The 12,581-nt window shown below is 34.8% G+C and overlaps 1 protein-coding gene across 3 annotated transcripts in view; it reads right to left on the reverse strand.

Annotated features, from left to right (window-relative positions):
- Nucleotides 1–12,581, reverse strand: part of FAM81A (family with sequence similarity 81 member A) — a 133,756-nt gene that overhangs the window by 97,433 nt on the left and 23,742 nt on the right. The window contains exon 1 of one of the 3 annotated variants that reach the window (XM_072615600.1): nucleotides 3,832–6,510. The exons of the other annotated variants lie outside the window; for them this stretch is intronic. Coding sequence (XP_072471701.1) covers nucleotides 3,832–4,002 — 171 coding nt within the window. The 5' untranslated portion in view covers nucleotides 4,003–6,510. Of the gene's footprint in view, nucleotides 1–3,831; nucleotides 6,511–12,581 lie in introns of those variants that run through there. 3 annotated transcript variants of the gene reach the window in all.

A 12,581-nucleotide genomic window follows, 5' to 3' on the forward strand; every position in this document is an offset into this window, starting at 1 on the left:
TGTCATTTTCCTTTACTGTCATATCAGCCAATCTGATGGTATGAGGAGAAACCTCAGAGTTGTTTTAATGTACATTTGTCTAATCAATAGTGGTTTAGAGCATTTTATATGACTAGATAGCTTTGATTTCTTCTGAAAACTCCCTGCTAATATCCTTTGACCATTTATCAACTAGGGAATGACTAGTATTTTTATCAATTTGACTCAGTTCTCTATATAATTGAAAAATGAGGCCTTTATCAGAGAATCTGTAAAAAAAAAAAAAATTCCTAGTTTCTTGCTTTCCTTCTAATCTTGGCTGCATTGGTTTGGTTTGTGCAAAAACTTTTGAACTTTATATAATCCAAATTAATTATTTTACTTTCCATGATCCTATCTCTTGTTTGGTCATAAATTTTTCTTTTACCCATAGATCTGACAGGCAAAATTTTCCATGCTTCCCTTATTTGCTTATTATATGACCCTTGATGTCTAAATCTTGTACCCATTTTGACCTTATCTTCATATATGTTGTGAGATGCTGGTCAATATCTAGTCTCTGCTAAACTGCTTTCCAGTAAATTTTATTAAATAGTGAATTCCTGTCCCAAAAGCTTAGGATGTTGAGTTCATCAAACACTAAATTACTACAGTCATTAACTACTACATTGTGTTCCTAATCTATTCTGCCAATACCACTCTATTTCTTAACCAACAGCATACTGTTTTCATGATTATCACTTTGTAATGAAGTTTGAAATCTGATACTGCTAGGATGCCTTCCTAAATTTTTTTTTCATTGATTCCCTTGATATTCTTAACCTTTTGTACTTCTAGATGAATTTTATTATTTTTTCTAACTCTATGAAATGATTTTTTGGTAGTTTGATTGGTGCGGGACTGAATAAGTAAATTAAGTACAGCAGAACTGTCATTTTTATTATATTGGCCCAGTCTACCTATGAGCAATTAATATTTCTCCAATTGTTTAGATATGTCTTTTTGTGGGAATTATGTTCATATAGTTTCCGAGTTTGTCTTGGCAGGTAGAATCCTAAGTATTTTATATTGTCTGCAGGTATTTTAAAAAGAATTTCTGTATCTCTTCCTATAGGACTTTGTTGATAACATATAGAAATGGTGATGATTTATGTGCATTTAATTTGTATCCTGCAAATTTGCTAAAGTTGTCAATTATTTCAGCAGTTTTTTAGTTGATTTTCTAGGATTCTCCAAAGTATGCAATCATCAACTGTAAAGACTGATAATTTTCTTCCCTCATTGCCTATTCTAATTGATTCAATGTCTTTTTCTCCTCTTATTGCTATAGCTGACATTTCTAGCACAATATTGAAATAGTAATGGTGACAATGGATATAGTTGCTTTATCCTTGATTTTACTAGGAAAATTTCTAGTTTATTCCCATTACAGATGTGTGCTGACAGATTTAGATAGATACCACTTACCATTTTAAAGAAAGCTCTATTTATCCCTATGCTTTCTAATATTTTAATAGTAATGAGTGCTATATTTAGTTAAGTTTTTTCTGCATCTATTGAGATAATCATATAATTTTTGTTTTGTTGTTGTTACTGATATGTTCAATTCTACCAATTGTTTTCCTAATATTGAACTAGCCCTGCATTCTTGGCATAAATTTCATAGTGTATGATCCTTGTGATATATATTATTGTGATTTCCTTCCTAGCATTTTATTTAAATTTTTCCATCAATATCATTAGTGAAACTGGTCTATAGTTTTTTTTTTGTGTGTGCTTTCTGGTTTCAGTATCAACACAATATTTATGTTATAAAAGGAAATTGGTAAGACTCCTTCTTTGCCTATTTTCCCAAACAATTTATATAGTACTGGAACTAATTGTTTTTAGATGTTTAGTAGAATTCACTTGTGAATCCATCTGGTCCTGGTTATTTTTTTTGGGGAAGCTCATTCAATTCCTCATTCAAACCTGTTCAATTACTTTTTAAACTGAAAATCAGGTTATTTAAGCATTCTGTTTCCTCTTCTGTTAATCCGAGCAATTTTTGTAAATACTCATCAATTTCACCTAGATTGTCATATTTATTGGTATATAATTGGGCAAAATAGTACCTAATAATTGCTTTAATTTCATCTTCATTTGTGGTATATCCACACATTTCCTTTTTGATACTTGTAATTTGGTTTTCTTCTGAATCTTTTTAATCAAATTAACCAATGATTTTTCTATTTTGTTGGGGGTTTTTTTAAACAAAGCCAACTTCTAATTTTATTTATTATTTCAATGGTTCTTTCGATTTTATTAATCTCTCATTTCATTTTCAGGATTTCCATTTTGGTGTTTAATTGAGGATTTTTAATTTGTTCTTTTTTTAATTTCTTTAACTAAATGCCTAATTTACTTATCTGCTCTTTATCTATTTTACTGATGTAAGCATTGAGAGATATAAATATTCCCCTAAGTACTGTTTTGGTTACATCCTATAAATTTTTGTATGGTGTCCATTCTCTTTAATGAAATTATTGATTATTGCTATGATTTATTGTTTGACTCACTCCTTCTTTAGGATTAGTTTCCAATTAATTCTTAATTGAGCTTTCCATGGCCCTTTTATTAAATACAATTTTACATCATGAATTTAACATTTCTACATTTCTGCACTTGATTATCAGGTTTTTATGCCCTAATACATGGCTAATTTGGTATAGGTATTATATACTGCTGAGATAAAGGTATATCCCTGTCTCTCCCCATTCAATTTTCTCTAGAGGTCTCTCATATCAAACTTTTCTAAAATTCTATTCACCTTCTTAACTTCTTACTTATTTATTTTGTGGTTAGTTTTATCTAGTTTTGAGAAAGGATAGTTGAGATCCCCCATTAATATAGTTTTATTGTCTACTTCCTCCTGTAACTCATTTAGATTCTTTAAAAATATGGTTACTGTATACTATTTGGTGCATATATGTTTAGTACTGATATTACTTCATTTTCTATGGTAGTATCTTTTAGCAAGGTACTACTACGGTAGTACCTTTTACCTCTTAAAATCTGATCCTCTTTTGCTTTTGCTTTGTCTGAGATCATGATTACTATCCCTGTGTTTTTTTTTACTTCAGATGAAGCAATATATTCTGCTCCAGCCTTTTACCTTTACTCTCTGTGTGTATTTCTGCTTCAAATGTGTTTCTTATAAACAACATATTATACGATTCTGGTTTTTAATCCACTCTGCTATCCACTTCCATTTTATATGTGAGTTCATTCCATTCACAATCACAGTTATGATTACTAACTATATTTTCCTCAATCCCATTTTTCCCCTGTTTATTCTTCTTTCTCTTCCTTTCACCCTCTCCCCCCTCAAAAGTGTTTTGCTTTTGATTATCGCATCCTTCAATCTGCCCTCCTTTCTATCATGCATGCTTTCTTGTCCCCCTTCCCTCCTACTTCCTTATAGGGTAAGATAGATTCCTATATCCAACTGAATGTCTTTGGTATCCCCTCCTTCAGCCAGATCTGAAGAGAGAAAGGTTCAGTCAATGCTCCCCAACCTCCATCTTTCCCTCCACTGTAATAGGGTTTGGGGGCCTCTTCACAGGAAATACTTTACTCCATTCTACCTCTTCATTTCCTCTTCTCCCAGTACATTCCTCTTTCTCATCTTTAAGATCTTTTATATCATCCTATCAAAGTCAACTTATATTCACATGCTCTATCTATGTATACTCCTTCTAACTGCCCTAATAAGTGATATGGTTCTTAAGAATAACAAGTATCATCTTCCCATATAGGAATGTAAACAGTTTAATGTTATTGAATCCCTTCTATTTTCACTATTCTATTTACCTTTTTAAACTTCTCTTGAGTCTTGTATTTGAAAATCAGATTTTCTGCTAGGCCTGGTTTTTTCATCAGGAATACTTGAAAGTCTTCTATTTCCATGAATATCCATTTTCTCCCATGAAGAATTATGCTGTTTTGCTGGGTAGGTGATTCTTGGTTGTAATCCAAGCTCATTTGCCTTCTAGAATATCATAGTTCAAGCCCTCCAATCCTTTAACTTGAAAGCTGCTAAAATCTGTGCAATCCTGATATTGGCTTAATATCCAAGTTATTTCATTCTGATGGTTTGCAGTATTTTCTCTTTGACTTGAGATTTCTGGAATTTAGTTACTCCTGGGAGTTTTCATTTTCAAATTCTTTTCAGAAGATGCCCTGAAAAAAATTGAAAATGCTTTCAATTTCTATTTTACCCTCTGGTTCTAGGATATCTGGGCAATTTTTCATGATAATTTCTTGAAAGATGAGTCCAGGCTCTTTTTTTTATTTATCATGGCTTTCAGGTAGTCCAATAATTCTTAAATTGTCTCTCTTCAATCTATTTTCCAGATCAGTTGTTTTTCCAATGAGATATGTCACATTTTCTTCTATTTTTTTCAATCTTTTGATTTTGTTTTATTGATTCTTGATGTCTCATGGAGTCATTACCCTCCACTTGCCCAGTTCTAATTTTTAAAGAATTATTTTCTTCAGTTAGCTTTTGTACATCCTTCTCCATTTAGCCAATTCTACTTTTTAAGGAGTTATTTTCTTCAGTGAATTTTTTTAATCTTTTTTCATGTATTTGTGCTTCCTTTACCAAGCTGTTGACTCTTTTTTCATGTTTCCCTTGCACAATGCTCATTCCTTTCACCAATCTTTTTCTACCTCTCTTGTTTTATTTTTTAAATAGTTTTTTAGCTCTTCCAGGAATTCTGTTTAGGCCTGAGACTAACTCATATTTTTCTTAGAGGCTTCACATGTAGGCATTTTGTCATTACTGTCATCTTCTGAGTTTGTGTTTTAATTGTCCCTGTCACCATAGTAACTTTCTATAGTGGGAGGGGGGGAGAGGTGTTGTTAGCTTTGTTCATTTTCCAACCTAATTCATTACTTTGAAGTTGAGTTCTGCTCCTGGAGCACAGCAGGCATTGTCCCAAGCTTCTTGTACCAGGGCATAGGGGCCTGGCCTCTGGTCTGCTGCAAGAAGGCCACCAGGTCTGCTGTACTCGGCTGCTCATTTGCTATGCCAGAAGCTAAAAGCCTCACAACCACTCCATTGTGACACTAGTGGACTGCATCAGGGCCAGGAGCCTCCCACTAACACTGTCTGTGCTGGACTGCTCTCCCCTTTTTCTAGAGTGAGACAGATCTTTTTGGCAGTACTTCCAAGTTACTTTGGTCTGGAAATGTGTTTCACTCCATTTTTTTGAGGATTCTGTTGCTCCAGAATTCATTTTTAGGCAGTATTTAAAGTAGTTTGGAGGAGAATTTGGGAGAGCTCAGATAAGTCCTTGCCTTTTCTCTGTTATCTTGGCTCTGCCCCCAAGGTATATTTTTTTTACATGGCCAATGTGGGAATATTTTGACAACGTTATTTCTGACAACGATTTTGTTTTTCTTTTTTTTTTCAATGGGTGGAGAGAGAAAATTGATTTTTGTTCACTGCAGAAAAAAAAAATTAAGAAAAAGGCAAACTGAAATTTTTGTCTTTATATTCCCAGTGCCTGAGAGGTAGAGTAGCATAATGGTTAAAGGGCCAATTCTGGAATCAGGAAGATCCTAGTTTCAAATCCTGCTTCTGACAAATGCATTATTAGTTTTATGATCATGGAAAAATTACATATGTTCTAAGTCTTTGAGGAAACTCTCTATGGAATAAATGATAGATGAGTCTGCCTCAGTCTGGGAAGTTCCCACACACAAATGAAACTGTGTGGCTCGATCAAAAATTTCTCAGCACCTAAAACACTGCCTCGCTGTAACAAGTACCAAACTTTCAAGGTTGGCTGAGTTTATATTTTTGTCCTGGGGAGCATAGGGACCCACTAAAAAAAATTTTAACAAACCATTGGTATGGTCAGAACTGTGTCTTAGAAATATTACTTGACAACTATGTGGAAGATGGATTGAACATAGGTGAAACTGAAAACAGTCTCAAGGTAAATTAGAATACTAGTACAGCAATCCAGATGACAGACAATAAGAGCCTAGAATACAGTAGTATCCATATTAGTGTAGAAAGAGGAACAGGTACAAGATATGTTGTGGAGACAGGATCAACAAGATTTATCAACTGATTTAGATATAATGGGTGAGGGAAAAGGAAGAGTCAAAGGTTAGAAATTATATAACAGAAAGCATGGTGGTAACCTCCACAGAAACAGGGTTATTTAGGAAAGAGGAAGGTATAAGAATGAAAGCAATGAGTTTTACTTTGTACATACTGAGTTTGAGATGTTTTGGGACACCTAAGTAAACTCCAGCAAATGACGTATATGGTTTGGAGATTCATCTGTATATAGATGATGACTGAACTCAAGGGAGCAGATGTGATTACCAACAGAGTGTGAAGAGACTATGTATGATACAGGACAGAGTCTATGAACAGGGGATTTGTAGAGCCAAAATTATCTTGAAAGAGAGAAATGAGAAAGGGGGGGGAGAGAGGGAGGGAGGAAGAGAGAAAAGGAGGAAGAGAAAGACAGAGGGAGAGAGAGAGAGAGAGAGAGAGAGAGACAGAGAGAGAGAGAGAGAGAGAGATCTGCAAGAGATTTAAGGTAAAGAAAATACTATATTTTCTTATACAAACACTAGAGTTTGTAAGACTAGAGTCTTATACAAACACAAGAGTTATTAAACATTTCAAAAGCGCTATCATAATTGCCTCTGATCTCAAGGCCCTTTACCATCCTTGGCTGTCCTGCACGTAATGCTGTTCATTTTATAAATGTTCTCTTTAAAATGTGGCTCCCTGAATTGAACAAGATACTCCAGTGTGACTCTGATCAGAGTGGAGCTTCACGGGACTGTCCCCTCTACAAAATTATGCCTTTCATACAGTAGCCTAAGATTACTTGAGCTTTTTTAGCTGCCATGCAACACTGCTGAGTCACACAATTATCAGTCCACGAAAATGCCTAGATGTTTTTTCAGATGAACTGCTGTTTAGCAATACTGCCTTCCCACCTCCCACCTCCCACCTCAATTATTATAGTTATGAAGTTTTCAGGTTTTCTTTCAGCTCAAATATAACACTTTACATTTATTCCTATTAAATATGATCCAACATTCAGTCCTATTAATTTGGTTCTCAATATCCTACCCTGTTTGTTTTCTCTTATGAACTCTATATTCCCTATCCTTCTCCCCATGCCTTACAGGAGAGGATTCCCAGTAAGTACTGAAGTCACATAATGAAGAGTTAGGTTAGGAAACAATAGAGAAATGAAAAGTAAATTTATAAATGGTAAAAGAAAAACCCACTAGAGATAGGATCACTTGGAATAAGCAGAAAAAGCTTTTACTCTAGAACACAAAAAGTGATCCCTTCCTTCTTTACTTAGGGTCACACATCATAAGATGATTTGGAAGAACTGAGAAGAATTAAAGCATTATAAAAGTTAGGAGAGTTAAAGGAATTACGTATTTTTAATGAACACTTAGTTTTTCCATGATTTTTTTCTGGTGAGAGGGAATACTAGGGGGAGTTCACCTAAGAACCACCTATGCCTCTGTAGACACCAGGGAGGCACACATGAATTCCAGAAAAGAGAAAACAGAAAGCTGGCTACTTATGATTTGCACTGGGCTTTAAGGCTCCAGAGAGGGAAAGAGAGCCTTCAGTTTCAATACTGGCCTTGGCGTCATGAGACCTGGATTCAAATTCTACCTGAGATATATACTACTTGTGTGACCACAGATGAGTCACTTGATCGCTTAGCACCTCTTTTTTCATCTGTAAAATAAAAGTGTTAAGAAATAATTTCCAAGGTCCTTTCCAGCTGTGAATTTCTGACATTGTGATCATTCTAGTTTATCCAGTCCAGTTCACCAAGACAGAAAAAGAGAGAATTAAAACAAGCACTACATCCAAGAACAGAAACTGTACACTTGTTTGGAGCTTCCTTTGGGCCACCTGTATCAGGACTAAAGTGTGTCAGACAGAGCCCAGGAGGGCAAGAACCTAATGCATCCAGGGATCGGAGCAACTGGCAACTGATTTCTATTCCATAACTCTGCTATTGATAGCACACTGTGATAGAACTGATAGGTGAAAGAGGAAGAGAATGGGAACAAAGCTGTTATAGGGAGAATGTACAAAACATGTGTAGGTGATCCCAGCCCTGAGAAAAACAGGCTTGCATAAGATCAGTGTCAACAGTGGCACAAGGACAAGTACAGTTTTAGAAATCATTCTGATCTGAGTTATTTTCCCTTCCAAAACTCAAATCATTCTGTACCTGATGTCACCTGCATGGGTACATTCTCAGCCCAAGCATGCTTGTCACCACTGGCTGAGAGTCCTCTCTCTCTCCATTCCTCTTCTCATAAATACAGATATAGTAATATAGATACGCACAAGTACATGAGTACATATATATATAACCTATATATGTATGTGCATATGCATGTACACATACATGTATATATAGACTTAGCCTGAATTAGTGGGTTCAAATACAAAAGACTATACTGTAGAGATGAAAACTTTTACATATAAAAATCTGACTCCATTTTTCATATACATATATCTATATAGCATGTGTGCATATACAGATATATAAAACATACATATGTAGTCAAGCCCCAATATCCAAGCTATGAAACACTTTCCTACCAAATTGAGAAGAGTAGATCAGACATCTGCAGTAATTTAAAGTGTTTTAAATGAGCTACTATGAAATATTGTTAGTCTACCAGCCCAGAAATCAGTGTACTACAGTGCTCTGAAGGATTTGGCAGTGATTTTTTGCATATATTTCCAAACACACTTAGTGGGGAAACTATAGTTCAACTTAGTTTCTATTTTATATTATGTCACTTGAATTTAATTGGGGGGGGGGGACACCTGAAAAGCAGTTTCAGGAATCTCGAATAATTGATTTAGATCATTTTCATGCCTATTCTTGCTTGCCTGTTCTTCATTTTGATATGGATCTTTGCCTTATGTCTCAATTTAATCTTAACATTAGCCCGTGTTCTTTCTTTAGTCATGAAAAATTCCTCTAGCTAGTTAACTGCATAGAATAACCATATGCGACAGACTGTGGCACTAATGTTAGTACAGTATATTATTGTATGATGTAATCTATATATGGCATGTGGCACATTTTTACACAAAGCTTTTTTCTGGACAACTCTAAATTTAAAGTAGACTAGACAACTGAACATATTCCTATCCTTCCTATTTAATAAGAGATAAGAGAGGTAGAGTTAGAATAGGGGCAATGAAGATATATGTACATATATAAGTATAGATAGATAGATATGTGTGATAGATATGTGTGTGTGTGTATGTGTGTGTGAATGGAAAGGCAAAAAATCACAAACCAGAATGTCAAAAACTTCCAAGAAATGCTATAAAATTTATATAGCCATAATTACAGAAAAAGAAAGTTCAGAAAATTCCCAAGAGTAAAGATTCTACAAAAAGTTCTCCTCTGTCACATGCAGAGAAAGAATGACTCAAGATCAATTGTTAGAGGCTATAATCTTTTTCCACTCATTCCTCTCCAGGCTGTACTACAGACTTCCTCCATCACACTCTACCACCAAACACCTGTGTTCCCCCTCCCTTTTTTAGATTCATTTTATTTGTTTTCCCCATTCAAATCTAGGCTCCTGGAGGGTCTTTCTACTTGTATTTGTATCCTTAACACTTAGCATAGTGCCCAGAACTTAGCAAAGGCTTAATAAGTGTTAGTTGACTGACCCTGAAATTAAAATATGGTGGAAACCTGAGTATGAAGAGAAGAGATTAAGACATACTTTATAGACTAACATGTTATAGTAGACTTTCACTCTAATGGTAGAATTCTATTTTAATATATGGCATTATAGTATGATATCCAGTTTTATATCACAATATCATGCAGCTTTCACAGCCCCAGTGACAGCACATTCTCGTGCCATTTTATTGATAAAAATATAACAAATTTCATTGAATGAGAATATGCTTTAGGAGAAATATATTCATAGGTCCCATTCCATCTATTAAACAATGTATGCAAAACATACAAAGTTATATATTAATAAAAGTTGACATTTCTCCAAAAAGTAACACAGAGCAGTATGTAACTAATTTTTTTTTAATGTTGACTGTTATATCAGAGGGTCAGAAAGAAAAAATGGGAAGCACTAAGTTTCCTGGGTTATCATTTGTATTATATTATTAAATAAAAAGACTTCTTGTTCATTCATTCAGTCATGTCCAACTCCTTGTGATCCCATGGACCATAACACACCAGGTCCTTCTATCCTCTACTATCTCCTGAAGTCTATCTAAGCTCATGTTTGTTGCTTCCATGACACTATCTATCCATCTCATCCTCTGTCACCCCCTTCTCCTTTTGCCTTCAATCTTTCCCAACATCAGGGTCTTTTCCAAAGAGTCTTGTCTTCTCATTACGTGGTCAAAGTATTTAAGCTTCAGCTTCAGTATTTGTCCTTCTCATGAGTAGTCTGAATTAATTTCTTTAAGTATTGACTGATTTGATCTCCTTGTTCTCCAAGAGACTTTCAAAAGTCCTCTCCAGACCTGATGCTGAGTGAAAGGAGCAGAACCAGGAGAACTTTATGCACAGCAACAACCACAGTGTGTGAGAGTTTTTTCTGGTAGACTTAGATTTGTGTAATAACACAAGAACTTCTTACCAAAAAAAAAAAAAAAATCCCAATGGAGGATCTCAAGGCAAAATGCCTGCCACACTCAGAGAGAGAAATATGGAAGTCACTCACATATTGTAGCAGATCATGTTTGTGTATGTGTATGTGTTTGTGTATCATGTTCTGATTTGTTATACGATTTCTTTCATTTATCTTAGTCTGACTACATAGCATGACTATAGTGAAAATATACTCAATAGGAAAGTATATGTAGAATCTATACAGAATTGTATGCAGTCGTGGGGAGGGAGGGGGGGAGTGGGGGGTAGGTGGGGGGGATAAAATCACAATTGTATGGCAGTGATTGTTAAACATTACAAAATAAAAAAAAAAAAAAAGTCCTCTCCAGTACCACAATTAGAAAGTGTCAATTTTGTGGCACTCAGCTTTCTTTATAGCCCAATTCTCATAGCCATAGATTGTTACTGGAAAAACCACAGCTTTGACCACACAGACCTTTATCAGCAAGATGAGGCATCTGCTTTTTAGGATGCTGTCCAGATTTGCCTTAACTGTCCTTTAAAAGAGCAAACGTCTTTTGATCACATGGCTGCAGTTGCCTCTATTTGCCAGGAAGTGATGAGACCAGTTGCCATGATTTTAGCTTTTTAATATTAAGCTTCAAGCCAGTTTTTACATTCTACTCTTTCACTCTCTTTGAGAGGCTTCTTAATTCTTCTTCACTTTCTGCCATCTGCATATCTGAGACTGTTGATATTTCTCCTAGCAATCTTAATTCCAGCTTTTTTATTCATCCAGCCTGGCATTTCATATGATATGCTCTGTCCTTAAGTTAAATAACTAAGGTAAAAACATATAGCCTTGTCATACTCCTTTCCCAATCTTAAAACAATCAGTTGTTCCATGTTCAGTTCTAATCATTGCTTCTTGAACTGCATACAGGTTCCTCAGGAAACAAGAAAGATGATCTGGTACTCTCATTACTTTGAGTACTTGCCACATTTTGTTGTGATCCATGGAGTCAAAGAGGAGTAGTCAGCTGTTTATCATTGTTTTGGTGATGGGGTAGTGGAGTCTTATCAGCACTCACTCGTTTGTCCCCAACGAACTATATCACATCCTTCCTACCTCTCTTGGGCTTTGGATACAAACAACAATCAGCACCCCAATGCACTTCAAACCCTGTAAGGGAATGTAAGCAGTGAGCTGGGATTGCTGCAGCTGCCTGATTCTTCTTCCTTTTGGACTAACAAGGCTTAAGTCTCAAATCTGAAACTTAAAAGGAAAGGAAATTCTAAATATAAAAACCACTTTTTAATCACCTGAAATTTTCCCAAGATTATTTTGTTTCTGTCTCACAAATAAACAATAAGCAGTCTTTCTTTAAGCAACATGAAAAACAAAGGAGGGGAGACCTTTTCAAAACCTAGAGGCCAATTAACTTAGCTATTGATTGCAGTGTGATAAATTCAAAAGACTAATGAAAGTTGGTATTATTTGTGATAAACTAATATCATAGCTCACATGCACATGGAAATTTAATTTTCACTATTAATTAAGTCTAGTCAAATGGAAAATAAAAGATATTCTGGAAAGAATTCTAAGTATATCATATCTGTAATTTAAAACATTTTCTTTACACTTTTTATTCAGCTATTTGACAATTATGCATAGTGTATTTTAACATCATATTAGCATTTGATATCTATAAATCTTCAGTTTTCAAATATTTTCCAAACTAGAGTTTAAGATTCTTGAGGATAGCAATTGTCCCATGCTTTGTACCACCTTGATCAGTGCCCTGCCTACAGTAAGTATTTCATAAATATTTATTGATCATAAAAAGCCAATGTCAGTTTTTATTGTGTTCATTTAAAAGAAATTTAGAAAAATTAGAAGAATCTAAATATAGTACTAAAAATGAATGA

Source organism: Notamacropus eugenii, chromosome 1 (assembly GCF_028372415.1).
Source record: "Notamacropus eugenii isolate mMacEug1 chromosome 1, mMacEug1.pri_v2, whole genome shotgun sequence".
NCBI lineage: Eukaryota > Metazoa > Chordata > Mammalia > Diprotodontia > Macropodidae > Notamacropus > Notamacropus eugenii.